Source organism: Leuresthes tenuis, unplaced genomic scaffold (genome assembly GCF_036924035.1).
Source record: "Leuresthes tenuis unplaced genomic scaffold, fLeuTen1.0.hap1 SCAF_20, whole genome shotgun sequence".
Taxonomy (NCBI): Eukaryota; Metazoa; Chordata; class Actinopteri; order Atheriniformes; family Atherinopsidae; genus Leuresthes; species Leuresthes tenuis.
The window spans coordinates 32596128-32610286 of NW_027325374.1; the positions used below are offsets into that span (position 1 = coordinate 32596128).

The following is a 14159-nucleotide window of genomic DNA, read 5'->3' on the forward strand; positions in this document are numbered from 1 at the left end:
ATCAACAGAATTAAAGGTTTTCTCTCCCAAAAAGACCAGGAGAAACTCATCCATGCATTCATCGCCGGTAGACTTGATTACTGTAATGGTCTTTTAACTGGACTTTCCAAAAAGAGCATTAAACATCTGCAGCTCATCCAGAACGCTGCTGCTGGAGTTTTAACCAGGACTAAGAGATCTGAACACATCACACCAGTTTTAAAATCTTTACACTGGCTTCCAGTCAGTCACAGAATATATTTTAAAAGCCTACTGATGGTTTAAAAATACATGTGTGATATGTTCAGAGAATATAAACGTAGCAGATCTCTTAGATCCAAGGACTCAGGTCAGCTGGTCCAGTCCAGATGCTGAAAACATGTGGAACAAACTGCCACAGGAGATTAAACTGTCACAAAATGTAGACATTTTTAAATCCAGGTTAAAAACATTTCTTTTCTCATGTGTCTATGCATGAAATCTGCACGGTATCTTTTAATTTATCTAGACTGTTGCTTGTTTTAATTCATTTTAATTATTTTATTTCTTTCTCTTTATATTCTTTTACATATTTTTAATGCTTTTTCCGCTCCCCGCTGCAATGCTTTTATTTTATGTAAAGCACTTTGAATTGTTTTGTACATGAAATGTGCTATACAAATAAATTTGACTTTGACTTTATCCATCTGTATATCTGTGGGTATCAATAGGTTCAACAGATTTCATGGAATGTGTTTATTTCCTACAGTCCACACTGATTGTGTTACTTAGCATCTTCACATTTACAAAACTATCAAACCCTCCTTAAAAAATAAATCACAAATAGCTTAAATATGGATTTCAAGATTTTTGGCAAATTTTTGGAATTCTGTTTATTTATTTATTTACTTTTTAAACCGCAGTATTTCTGACAGACAACAAAATATATAACTTAAGAGTGTTTCAAATGGACCTCCAGAACTCAGCTGTTTGTTGTGAATAAGCCAAGTGTATAAACTCTGTTGCAGGGATGACTTCTCCAAAAGGAAGTTACTTTATTCTGTATTTTTATGATAGTGGTACAGGGCCCTCCCAACACGGCTCTTCAAAATCAGCCAGAAGTGTTTTGCTGAGACTATGTTACTAGGGGCCACAGCATGTGTCTAACACCATTTTCATACTTGTTAATAATTCATTAATGTCTTGTGAATTTGTGTGTCATTCATTCTTCTACACAGATTCTCCACTTTTGTTCAAAAGAACAAAACACATCAGCAAACATTGTTTAATCAGCTTTCATTTCCTAAACCAAAATTAAAATTTGGTCGATGAACCTTTCTTCGTTTTCTGATTTTATGTTCAGCTCAATAATAAAAAAATAAATACAAAAAAAACAGATAACATATGCACAGATTCTATACTGACTTGGAATATTAATTTGCTGGCCATGTTAGGCCTATAAAGCTAAAATATTCAGTGTCGCAAAGACGTCTGTTTTTTAATCTGCTTCAAGTTAAATCGTAAACCCATTGAGACATGTATGTCCTTTTACATTAGCACAAACTGAAGGCTACTGATTGCATTGCCACGAGAACCAAGTCATTATGAGAATATTTTGTCATATTTGCTTATATCTGTTCTATACTTTTGATGCTGGATTTGATATAACACAGATTGGGGAAATAATTAGTCTATGGTATTTGTCACAGAAAATAACCTGTTAAAATAACCTTCAGAAAAAAAAATCTAGTTATTATATAGTTACTCTAGATGGTATTTCCTTGGCTTCTAGTTCTACAGTGAGGAACCTTGGAGTTATTTTTGACCAGAATTTATCATTTGACGCACATATAAAACTGGTTTCTAGGACTGCCTTCTTTCACCTTCGTAATATTGCTAAAATCAGGAACATCCTGTCTCAGGGTGATGCAGAGAAACTAGTTCATGCATTTGTTACTTATAGTAGACTGGACTACTATAATTCTTTATTATTGGGCTGTACCAAATATTCTAAAAAAGATGGCTTTGGATCCATCTGATCCAAAATGCTGCAGCCAGAGTTCATATCATATTTCTCCAGTTTTAGCTTTTCTAAAAGTAGAATGGGAGGCAGAGCCTTCAGTTATCAGGCCCCTCTTATGTGGAACCAGCTGCCAGTTTGGGTCCAGGAAGCAGACACCCTTTCCATCTTTAAGATTAGGCTTAAAACTTTCCTTTTTGATAAAGCTTATAATTAGGGATGGCTCAGGTAATCCTGAAACATCCCATAGTTAAGCTGCTATAGGCCCAAACTGCTGGGGGAGCTCCCATGATGCAACTCTCCTCCCTCTGCTCTCTTTACTCTCCATGTACATATGACATTAACTTGTGTTTCCCTGTTCCAACAGGTATTCTTTGAATGGTGTTACGGTGTTTGTTGTCCCCTCTTTTCTGTCCTCTCAAACACCAGCTGGTTGAGGTTGATAGCCGCTGTTCCTGGTTCTGATGGAGGTTTCTTCCTGTTTAAAGGGAGTTTTTTTCTTTCCCCCTGTCACCTTGTGCACGCTCAGGATGGGGGATTGGATAGAAGAGATATCAAGGTGAAGACAGCTTAATTAGTGGGTCCCATTGCACTACTAAATTCTGTTTTACTTTTACACAAGTGGATGAAAGCTAATCCAGCACCATCAGTTGTTCAATTATACTTTTCTTTATTTTTCTCCTTCCTTAACTTCTTCTTCAGCTAGACCCTTGGTGTAAATTCCAAAACAGCACAATTACCCACAGTGTCACTAACTTTTTGTGTACATCAGTGTGATCTATCATACCAGCATACTTTGAAGTCAAAATGCATGCCTGTCATGCTAAATGTAAACATGTCTGCATAATATTAAAATAGTGACTGGAAGTACCTGTCTTCAAGACTGTTTACACTCTGCAGCACATCGACACAGACAGCTGCAGGCACCACAGGCCCTTAGTTATTTAATCATTGTACCCACTTGGAGGACTGGATTTACAGTAGATCAATATCAGTATGAGGTACCGGGTGCATGGACACTACATATTAAATTAGCATACAAGTCAATATGGTCACATGCCGACTTGAACTTGCATGGTCACGAAAAAATTGCCAGGTACATGTTGGTATATAAATGAGTTGATCTGATCACATTTCATCACAGCATTCACACGGTCTCACATCCTATAAAGTCTGGTTAGATGTGTGGGGCCAGCACAAGGACCTGTTTCCAAAATATTCTTAATTCTTAACTTAATAATAAGTTCCAGTGTGTAACACTTAGGACCATCTGTTGAAAGACGTAATATATATTGTTGTATATCCATGCTCAGATTGATGATATTCTACACATCATTGTGTAGAACTGTGTGAAAATAAGATTAGTTGTGTCCTTATTATTAGAAGGAGTAAATTATATCTAATTATGGCACAGGTCCTTTTCCTTGCATTCTGCAACAGTTTCAACAGTTGCCCAGAACAGATCAATCAGAACATCTTAGAATTGGCCAGTTGCAGTTTCTACTACATGCTTTACAAGAATAAAGATAAAGTAAGCTGAATTCAGCTGGTTACAATAAGCTATTCTACTGTTAAAGGGCTCCAAGTCCAGCACACTTAACAAAAGCTGTGAGGTTCATCTATATGCTCATTTGATTATTAGCATGGCATTTATGTTCAAAACATTCGATGGAATGAAACATTACAAGTAACATAAAGATACTCTTGCTGCCGTTTTCTTCTTACCATATGCACAGCAGAGTCTTGGCCCAAGATCTGGCCGGACAAAAAAAGACGGCAGATGGGAAGCCAGGTTAAGGTTCCCCTCTGGATCAGAATATTCTGGTAGGGGAAGGTTCTTCATCAAGTCATCATATCTGCAATAAAATCACTTCTTTAACATGGGTTCATACTCACTTTGTATAGACGTAGGCCTCTATAGTATTATATTATTTGAATTTTAGGCTCTATTTCTTGAGACTTAACAGCAGAGGTGTAAAAGTTTAAAAAAGACATATACCTTGAGGGCATGAGGGCCATGAACTCCTCTCCAGAAGGCCAGTCTTTCAGCCTATATACCATAGGTTCTCCATCTTTAGACTTAGGCCGCTCTGAACAGGGAACAGGGTTTTACACTGAAAAACTGATAGTTTGTCACTGTCAGTGATTATAAAACCAAGACAGAGCAGAGTGAAACTTACTGGTAATGTCCTCAAATCCATCCCAGAACTCTTTGATCCCAGAGTTGGACACCACTTGGTCTTTACAGTTGAGGAGATCTCCCTGATGGTCTGCAAATTCCTGGTTGAAGGAGTCAGCTCTCCACAGGCTGGCATTCAGTCGTTTATGGATCCCTGACACTAAAACAGGCTACACAAACACACAAGCAAGTATTTATCTTGAAAGATTTGACAAATTACTTCTTAGTACAACAGTGCTACCTCTGGTAAAACTGATGTGTACCTGTCCTTGTTTCCAGCATTCTCTGAACAGCTTCCAGTTGTTCTGGTTGCGGTGATCTTTGAGCCACAGTAATTGTTTGTTGTTTAACCAACAGTGGGAAATGTCTGGATATTGATTTGTTAAGTCCTCTGGCACCACTGCACTCAGAGGCATTGACTTCTTCCTTTCTGGTTTCGTAACCTCGGTTACAGCTAGAGGGGTGTTGCTGTTGTTGTTGCCTGGGGTGGCTTGCTTGACTGACAACTTGGAAGTGATATTTTGGCGGCTGGCAGGGATTTTGTTCTCTACCACAGATGCAATGATGTCATCAAGGATATTTGGCATATTCTGTCCACCCTTACCAGTCTATAGACAAAGAAGAGAGGATCAACTATATTTCAAAAACATCAAAATAACCTCTCATTTAAAGCTTAAACATGGACTGGCCTTGGTGACACAGTTATGCAAAATGCTTCTTTACAACCCCAATTGAAAAAAAGTCTGAACACTGTGTAGAATGTCAATGAAAACAGAATTAAATGATTTGAAACATTTGAATCACAATAGACCACAAGGAACATATATGCTGAAAGTGAGACATTTCACCATTTCATGAAAAATATTCTCTCATCTTGAATTTAATGGCAGCAACACATCTAAAAAAAAGTACCAAGGTGGCGGGGAATTTTATCCCCTCAATGTTAGGGGATTAAATTCACCATTTAAGTGCTCAAAAGTTCTAGAGTTTTAGAAAAGGAAAAATGTCGATGTGGCTCTCCTATCTGAGACTCATCTGGAACCGTCCGATGCAGAACAAACACTATAGAGTGATAACATCTTCGGGGGATGGATCCAAGACTAAGGGGGTTATGATCCTAATAAAACGTAGACTAAATCTGGCAATTGATAAAATAAGTTCTAATAATTAAAAGGAGATTGGCTTATTGTGGGATTTCTATCCAAGGGAAAAAAAAATAGAAAGTCTATACGCGCCCACAACCTTTGACCCAGCTTACTTTCCTTGGTTAACTAAAGAGTTATTGTGTCTCTCCAATTATTATAGGATCAGACACGAATACATTTTTTGATTAGTCCTGTTGGATCTAATCCAACCATTACGCATTTGCAAGCTTTATCCCCTGACGCTTTACAGAACTTTGCTACGGACAATCATTTGGTGAATATCTGGAGGGTTCCGAATCCTACGGCCAGAGATTATACATACTTCTCCCCATATCATAAAATGTTCTCAAGAATAGACTATATCCTAGCTACACCAAATCTGATCCCGACTGTAAATGAGGTTGTGTTCCTACTTTGTAATATCTCTGATCACAATGCAATAACAACCTAATTTAATCTGGATTTCCAATAAGGTACTCCATGCAGGTGGAGGTTTAATACAACCATTCTTAAAAATGAAAAATGTTTCTCACAAGTTAAAACCAAACTGAAAGAATTTATTAATATCAATAAAGATTCAGTCTCGGTTAATGCAACTGTATGGTAAGCAATCAAGGGCTTTTTACGTCACAATGCGGTTTTTCATCGTATCTTAAAAAATGTCGATTGCAAAAGATTTCCCAATTAGAACAGGCTTGCAGTAATTTAGAGAGAGAGCTTAAGGATAACTATAGCAATGATGTAGAAACAAAACTTAAGTCAGTCAGGGCAGAACTAGATGATATATACTTAGGCAGCGGGTTGAATTTATGATGTACACCACCAAACAGATTTCACACTGATAGCAGTAAACCAAGTCACCTCCTTGCTTTAACGTTGAAATGACAAGAAAACCAATTCAACATTCCATCTATTAATTGCCCGGTGAAGGAAGCTGATATTGATAATACATTTAAGTCATTTTTGAGAATCTATACTCCTCAGAGGACTAACTTTCACCAGAATTATTCAATTCATTCTTTGACAAACTGAATTTATCCACGCTGTTTGATAATGAATCAAAGGAACTGGATGCCCCCCGATAACTTACACACAGTAGTTAAACCAACCAATAGGGAGCGCTCCCCAGGGATTGATGGGATCCCTGCTGAGCTATATTTAGAACTATGAAATATTATAGGTCCAATTTGATTACACACTATTAATTCCGCCATAAGAAAGGGCTAATCCCACAAAGATCTTAACACTGCGCTTATTTCAGTGCTTCATAAGCCTGGCAGAGATCCCCAGAATTGTGCAAGTTACTGCCCTATATCGCTAATTAATGCAGATTTCAAAATTAACTCCAAGGTCATCGCTATATAGCTGGACAAAGTTGCAGGGAAGTTAACCAAACCGGTTTCCTTAAAGGACGGTTGGCATCAGATAATCTACGCTGGCTTTTACATGTCATCGTCGATGCCAAAAAGACAGGCTTGCCAGGTGGACTCCTATTTCTCAATGCGGGAAAAGCGTTTTATCGCTTGGAATCTGGATATCTGTGGAAACTGAAAATGAAAGTCAAATTCGGTCCAAATTTTATTAAAATCATACAAGTTTTATCCAGGCAATAGCAAAAAATAATTCCTCTTCCATTTTGAAGAAAGTTGAGGATGACCTTGAGAGATGGGTAGTAGTCACTTCATCAATGCTTGCCCGTGTAACTACAATAAAAATGAATGTGCTTCCACACATAAACCTTTTATGCTCCCTTTACCAACCCCAGCAGAGTTTTGGCAGAAACTCAACTCAGAGCTTAGAAAGTTAATTTGGAAGGGGAAAAAAACTTGCATTAAATGGTCAACATTACAACGAGACAAACCACAGGGTGGATGAGCTTGCCCAAACTTTAAAATATGTCATTGAGCGTTCGTACTGCGTTACTTGAAACACTGGTTTGATGCAGAAGTATCTCCACCCTGGAAGACACTAGAACAGGAGCTGGTTCATCCTTTAATCTTTCTCTGGACTTAAACATAAGAAATGTTATTCTCAATTTGGTCCGATAGTATCATATGCAATAAAAACTATGGTGAATGTAGATAAATATATGGGTTTTAAATCAAAATGGCACAAGCACTCCCCTATTTGGAATAATGACAATTTATTGACAGGTGGCGAACCATTCGTTTAACAATTATGGGCTCAACATGACATTTGGACATTGGGAGACATCTCGGGCCAAATCTAATATTCCATTTCAGTATCCCAAGAAGCTCACAGTTCCTCTATTTTAGAGTAAGATCAGCACTTAATTCACTAAGGTTCCTTGGGGGACTGAATTAAGGACTCACCCTTTAATATTACTGATGGAGAGAGTTCCCCAAAAGAAAACAGTCTCTTATATTTATAATAACCTTCTGTCATACTTCCCTGTAGAATCCTCCAAATGCAGATCTTGGGAGGCAGATTTACATTTAGGATTTGATTGGGATACTGTGTGGGGAAATGTCTTTCAGTCATCTAAAAACCCAAATCACCAATTAATCCACTACAAGATTTGTCACAGGACCTACTTAACACCGTGTAAAAGCATATGATGGTTCTGGCTCCCAATCCCCACTGTAAATTCTGCAATTAGGGCATTATTGGTACATTGATGCATGTGCTGCGGGAATGTCCAGATGTACAAATGTTCTGGGTTAAAGTTGTGGATAAGGTGTCTGATCTGATAGGGATGAAACTCCCACTGGATCCGGCTCTTCTTCTCTTAAATGATGACTCCAGGTTCAAGATTGCTGAGGTAGAACCTAAACTCTGGTTGACTGGCATGACTGCAGCAAATAAAAATATATATATATATATAGTGGTGCCCACTACACCAGTTACCAATGAAACATTGGCTACAAGCTCTCCTCGAGGCGATCTACCTGGAGTGGTCATCAGCTCGTATTAATAATTTTAAGCCACGAACGTTGGAGATGTGGAAAAAAAGCTGTTCCGTGGGGAGGGGGAGGAGATGAGGAAGGGGGTGGGATATGTGTGTATACTGTCTGTATACTCAATGTGTGTGTTTGTTTCATGTATTATCATTGTTTAAAATCAATAAAAAGTTGGTTACAAAAATAAATAATTCAAATGTACTTGTTGATTTTAGCATGATTGTGCTGGTATGGTTACCTGTGAACCAGTAGAGTAGACAGGTGCAAAGGCGATTCCGGCGTCAGTAGACCCCAGCTTTAGCTTCCCTGCTGTAGTGGTAAGCAAATCTCTGAGTGTGGAGCCCTGCTCTGTACTGTTGGTCACCACTGAGGTGGTTTTACACTGCTGCAGGACTTCTAGACTGACACCATCCTTGTCTTCTTTCACAGATTTACCCAAGAGCACAGATTCCTTGTTTTCTGTTTGAAAAGGTGAGGGAAGGATGATCAGAAATATAAGTTATTAATCAACATCATACTTTCTCCACAAAGTATGTATGATGAAAATTTAGTACCCAGGTTAAGGTGAAGTAAAGATCCACAGAATAACATATATAAAAAAATTACATTGATATTTAAACATACTGTTCACTCACCTTTCTTTTCCTCCCTGGATTTCTGCTCTGCCAGGTCAGCCAGAAAGTGGAGAGGCGACTGGGACTCTGGTGGGGTGACAGCAGTGCTTCCTGCTTCACTACCTGGACTGCTTCCTCCACCACCCCCATTAGTTTCTGCCTTGGCTCCTCCATGGTCAGAATTTTGCTTGGAGCCTGGCTCAGCTTTCACTGGAGACAACTTGTTACTATGGTTTAGCACATTTTGCAGAACCTAGCAGACAGAAACAAAGGTGAAAGTCAAACTCTAAAAGTCAGAGGTAAAAGGAAATAAGAGTTACTCAAAACAGTGATCATGTTCAAACACTTTTAACATGGGAAAAGATTCAAGTGGTCATGTCACATACAATTTCTGGGAAACCCAGTTAAAAAAATGTTATATATGAATAGTATTCTGTCAATGACATTAACACATGACACATCTTTCCAATCCTTTTACAAGCATAGCTCATATACAATAGAGCAAACATACTAGAAAACAAACAAACAAACAAAAACTTAATTCCCTTCATATTCAAGTTGTATTATATATTTAATGTAGTCATTTACTGGCTTAATTCATGGACTGTTGTTGGGATACTGTAGCGATGCAGTCCTAACTTCATTCCAGGTGTTTAGCAACTGCACACCGAGTGTAGATGACAGATCACAAAGACATAGTATATAGTGGGTGAGTTTTAGGACAATACCTATGGGCCAGCAACCCCACAACTGAAATACAAAGAGATTTTTTGCTCAAAGCTGCTTCGAAGATATCTTTAGCTCCCAAATGTAGTACTTGTGGCTTTTGTGACATAAACTGTTCTAGCCCAGAAAATAGAAAAGTCTACAGCAGTACCTGTGATACTCCATTGGCAGCTGGTAGTTTAGTTAGGACGTTCTGTTTGCTGGTGCAGGGACAATGAGAACTGATGCTGTATTTGTTTCTTAAGGAGTGCATGGATGTCACCAACTCTGTCAGCACTGAAATATCAAAAGGATGCAACTGAATTAAAACATTTCAGAAGAATAACATTTAAACAATGAACAAAACTAAAAAAAAAAAAAAAAACATGTAGAAGCTTCAGTCAAACCACTTTTATAAGCTCAGATGGGTTTGGAGCACCATACCTGAATGAAGTGCCATCAAATCTACATTCTGGAACTATGGATCAAATTTACAAGTGCAAATCACTTTTGCACGTTTAAAATAATGACACTGTTCTGTTAGAACAAGATTTTTGTCCTGCCTTTTACACACTAGAGTAAAAACCCAATTGAGATTCTCAGTTTGACTCACCAATCAAATTTGTTGCATACCAATCACTGTCTGGCCCACAGGTGTAACTACTTTTTCACATTTAGAAATGTTGGTTGTAGACACAGAGTGCTTGCCCCCTCTCACTGTGATTGGTTAGTAATTAGATAAATCTGATTGGTCAGTCATGATAAAGTAGAAGGGAATGTGGAAGGGGATATTGTAAAGTTGAAGTTTGAAGGTACTGTACCTGTGCCAGGTATGATCTGTGTTGGCATGAGATGTTTATGGTCATGGGGTTGGCCTTTAACACACTTCAGCCATCCATATAGTTCTTTATCTGATCATAGAGAAATGAGTCACACACAGAATGCCACATTTGTAACAGATAAGTAGTACTAGGAGGACAGCTGATTGTTAAGGCTACGCAATTCTTTACCATGCAATGGAAATTATTCTGGTCTGATTTCTACAAGAGTAACAATACACCACAAGACTACAACCCTGGGCAAAAAAAGGTGAATTCCCTGCATTTAGTTAGTATTTATTCAGCTATTTATGTTTTGTAAAAAAACAACAACAGATATCATACAGACAATTAAATTTAATAGCTGAACATTCTGCCTTTGTAAAACATGCCTGGAAAAAAATTGTTGTGATTATTTTCTAATTATGGAATCACCTTTTATTTTGCATTGCTAAAACAAATACCTGTACAAGTCTACATATTCAAATGAGTCTGGAGAAGACAAAAAGGATTCTAAAACTCCTTCAAGGAGGCAATTCAAAGGTGTTGGTTGTTCCCTGTCAGCTGTGTCTGAAATTTGGAGCAAAGTACAAACAAAATGAGAAGGTTGCAAAAGGAAAAGGTCGACAAAAGAAGAGTTCAAAGAGACTGGACAGAAAATCAAAAGCAAAATGTCTGAAAGTAGAAAATGTCCAACACAAGTGATGACAAAAATCAACAGAAATAGTAGTCAATGTTCGTGAGTGAACTGTAAGAAACCAGCTGAAGGAAATGGTTGGTTGGATGGAAGTGAGATTCAGAGATGAATCACCAAGGAGATAATGCTGGAATTTTAGTTTGGTCCAATGAAACACAGAAAGATGACTGGCTGAAGAAAACCAGCACATTTCCACCATCATTGATGATGTGGGGCTGATGCTAGGTAGAGGACCAGGGGAGATGGCAGCCTCTACAGTAAATACACAGTTGGGCTCTGACATTTTGGACTCTTTTCTTACTCCATCAATTAAAAGGTTTGATGATGCTGAGGTAATTTTGATGATGCAGCTTTACACTGAGCAAAGTTCGGATCTCGGTCTGAGTTCAAGTTTATGGTGAAAACTGAAAAAAAAAAAGGTCCATGACAACGCTCCATCCTGTAGACTTGATCTTTCAGCTGCTGTACAAGAAAGTTGGAACCTGACTGATGGAGAACTTTGTTTTTATCAATAAAGTCCTCAAATAATTGTTAAGATAGAGGTGTAACAGTGCCAACTGTTTAACTGATCTATTTATTCTTTAATTCAATATTTCATCTTTTTTTTCCCCTGATTTTCTGTATTTTAATTTCTTTTTATAAAAGCGGATTGAACATCATGTGTGGTGATTTCATCATTTTAGGGTGCTGTATGCTGTTAACTTTAACCAAATGTGTGATTACCAAAACCCAGCTCAAACCTGGTGCTAACATGCAAGTTCAGCACCAGGACAGCCTTCAGGACAGCCTGAAGCCTAAAGTCCAGGACAATATTCGTTTAGCAGGCTGAACATAATACATCCTGAATCAACATTCAAAGACCACCTCCAGATCTGATGTGACTCCATAGAAACAGCAGAATAAAATTAAATGAATGGTGTTAGTAGAATACTAGAATGGCACTGTGCTAGTGACAGCCTGCTGCAGTAGCTCTGACACATACTGTGTCTACCTTTGTATCTACTTGAGATTTTATCATGAGTTTTTTAAAAACCTTTTTCTACGCTGGTTTGGATGCTGTGCTGCTGGTATGATTTCTGCTGGTAGTTCTGGCACTTTCTTATTATCTTTTATGATGCAACTGTTCGCTCTAAATCTTCCCTTTGATTGCTGGCAGATGAAATGGCAGATAAAATGGATGATTTTATTATTCTGACTGGGATGCAGCTGCAATATGGTGAAGGTAGAATTTTTTGTTTCGCCAAGATATGGCTGCAGGAACAACTGTTACACTTCACTGCTGTACCTGGCCAGTTTGCCTGCATATAGAGAAGGAAACTGAGATTTGACCAGAAGCAGTCATCAGGAATGCATTAAGGGAGGCATTTAACATCAGGAGTTAACATGTGTACTTACACATTGAGAATACACATGCATTTTCATGTAAATGTGCATGTAAACCAATGTACCTGAAGAAAATTTCTGAAGAGAACCTAAACTGCATTCCCTGACAGTTACACCAACTAACAGTGCTTATCTTCTTGTGTAACCCTAAACACCAAAATATTTTTGCCTACCAGTCACATCATTAGAATCAGTGCTACCTGTTAACACATACAAATACCGACCTTTCAAACTCCTTCTCTCTTTGGCCTTGTAGCAGTCCAGACAGACAACAAAACCACATTTCTGACAGACCCAGTGGATGTTGAAGAGGGTTGCCTCACATGCGTCACACATCTCCCTCACGCCTCTCACCGCTCGCTTCCATGCCAGCTTGACTGAAACACACAAAACATTGAAATTACAATTAGAAACAAACTGAGGCATATTCAATCAAGGTTTGCCATCTTCAAGACAACTTACTATCCTTCTTAATCCAGCTGGCTGCAGTATTTTCAGTCATAACCATCTGACAAAACTTATCCCCTATGAAACTGAGAATGTACTTGGCTGTGGTTTGGTTCAACTGGCTCTCCTCTACGGCTCCAGGGACCCACAGGGCTAAGGCTTCGTCATCAAATTGGTCTGGAGTGGAGAAGCCATCCATCCGGATGGCTCCATTTTTACTGTAGGAAAGCCTGAATGGTAGAAAACAAGTTACTAGAACACAGAACAGATCAAAGAACAGGTCACTCATACTCGCTGTAGATGTATATGATGAACACTTGAGAGCACTCAATACATTAAGATATTAAATCATTATTCTTTAAATCATTCAGCCTGATGGAGACAGAGAAGACGTATATTTGAACAATGCAAATATCAATTTGGCTAGATAATTTCATACAAAAAACATTAATTATAACAATAATACAAATAAAAAAAAGCTACACAAAAATTGAATAATACAAATAATAAAAAAATTAATAATACACATAAAACACAATAAAAAGTAGCAATAAAAATAGAATACAAATAAAACAAATAATAAAAAAAGGCAAAAATAATAATACAAATTAAACATAATTAGAACAAGAAATAAAAAACAGAATAATACAAATAAAAAACTAACAAGCAATGCAAAATAGAATACAAATAAAACAATTGATAAAAAAATTTAAATAGAATACAAATAAAACTAATAAAAACAAGAAATAAAAAAATAGAATACAAATAAAACATAATTAAAACACGAAATAAAAAAATTTAATAATACAAATAAAACAAATAATAAAAACAATTGAATTCTAGATTTAACTGCCAAACAAAACACTATTTAGGTTTTGTTGGTTATCAAAACAGCCATTGTTAACATATGCATCACCATACTGAAGGGTGGTCATTAGTGGGTTGAATCTACCAAAAATGACTTAAACAGTCTATGAGAGACCACTGGTGGTTGTAGTACAACAGACTAATACAAGTCCATGACAAACAGATCCAAAACCAAAGGTAAAACCTAAAAGCTGTTAATAGATCTATCATTTCTGAGAAACTCTTGACTCTGTACTTGCATTTTATTGGAGGCTTTTAGCTAAAAAACACTATTTTCAGTTGAGGAAAACCTAAAGGTATACATGCTCTGTACTGCAAAGCAGAGACTCCCCCTACTCCCCTATTATGTGATCTAATGAGGTTTTTCCATTACATGTTATCGAACAGTATGGATTGAGTGTATAA

General features: G+C 37.5%; 1 protein-coding gene across 3 annotated transcripts in view; it reads right to left on the reverse strand.

Annotated features, from left to right (window-relative positions):
• Nucleotides 1-14159, reverse strand: part of jmjd1cb (jumonji domain containing 1Cb) — a 179787-nt gene that overhangs the window by 14135 nt on the left and 151493 nt on the right. For all 3 annotated transcript variants that reach the window (XM_072373442.1, XM_072373441.1, XM_072373443.1), the window contains 10 exons: nt 12903-13117; nt 12665-12817; nt 10364-10453; nt 9715-9839; nt 8859-9090; nt 8462-8682; nt 4421-4765; nt 4159-4327; nt 3978-4068; nt 3704-3834 (listed from right to left, as the gene is read on the reverse strand). In XM_072373442.1, the coding sequence (XP_072229543.1) occupies nt 3704-3834; nt 3978-4068; nt 4159-4327; nt 4421-4765; nt 8462-8682; nt 8859-9090; nt 9715-9839; nt 10364-10453; nt 12665-12817; nt 12903-13117 (1772 nt within the window). The remainder of the gene's footprint in view (nt 1-3703; nt 3835-3977; nt 4069-4158; nt 4328-4420; nt 4766-8461; nt 8683-8858; nt 9091-9714; nt 9840-10363; nt 10454-12664; nt 12818-12902; nt 13118-14159) is intronic.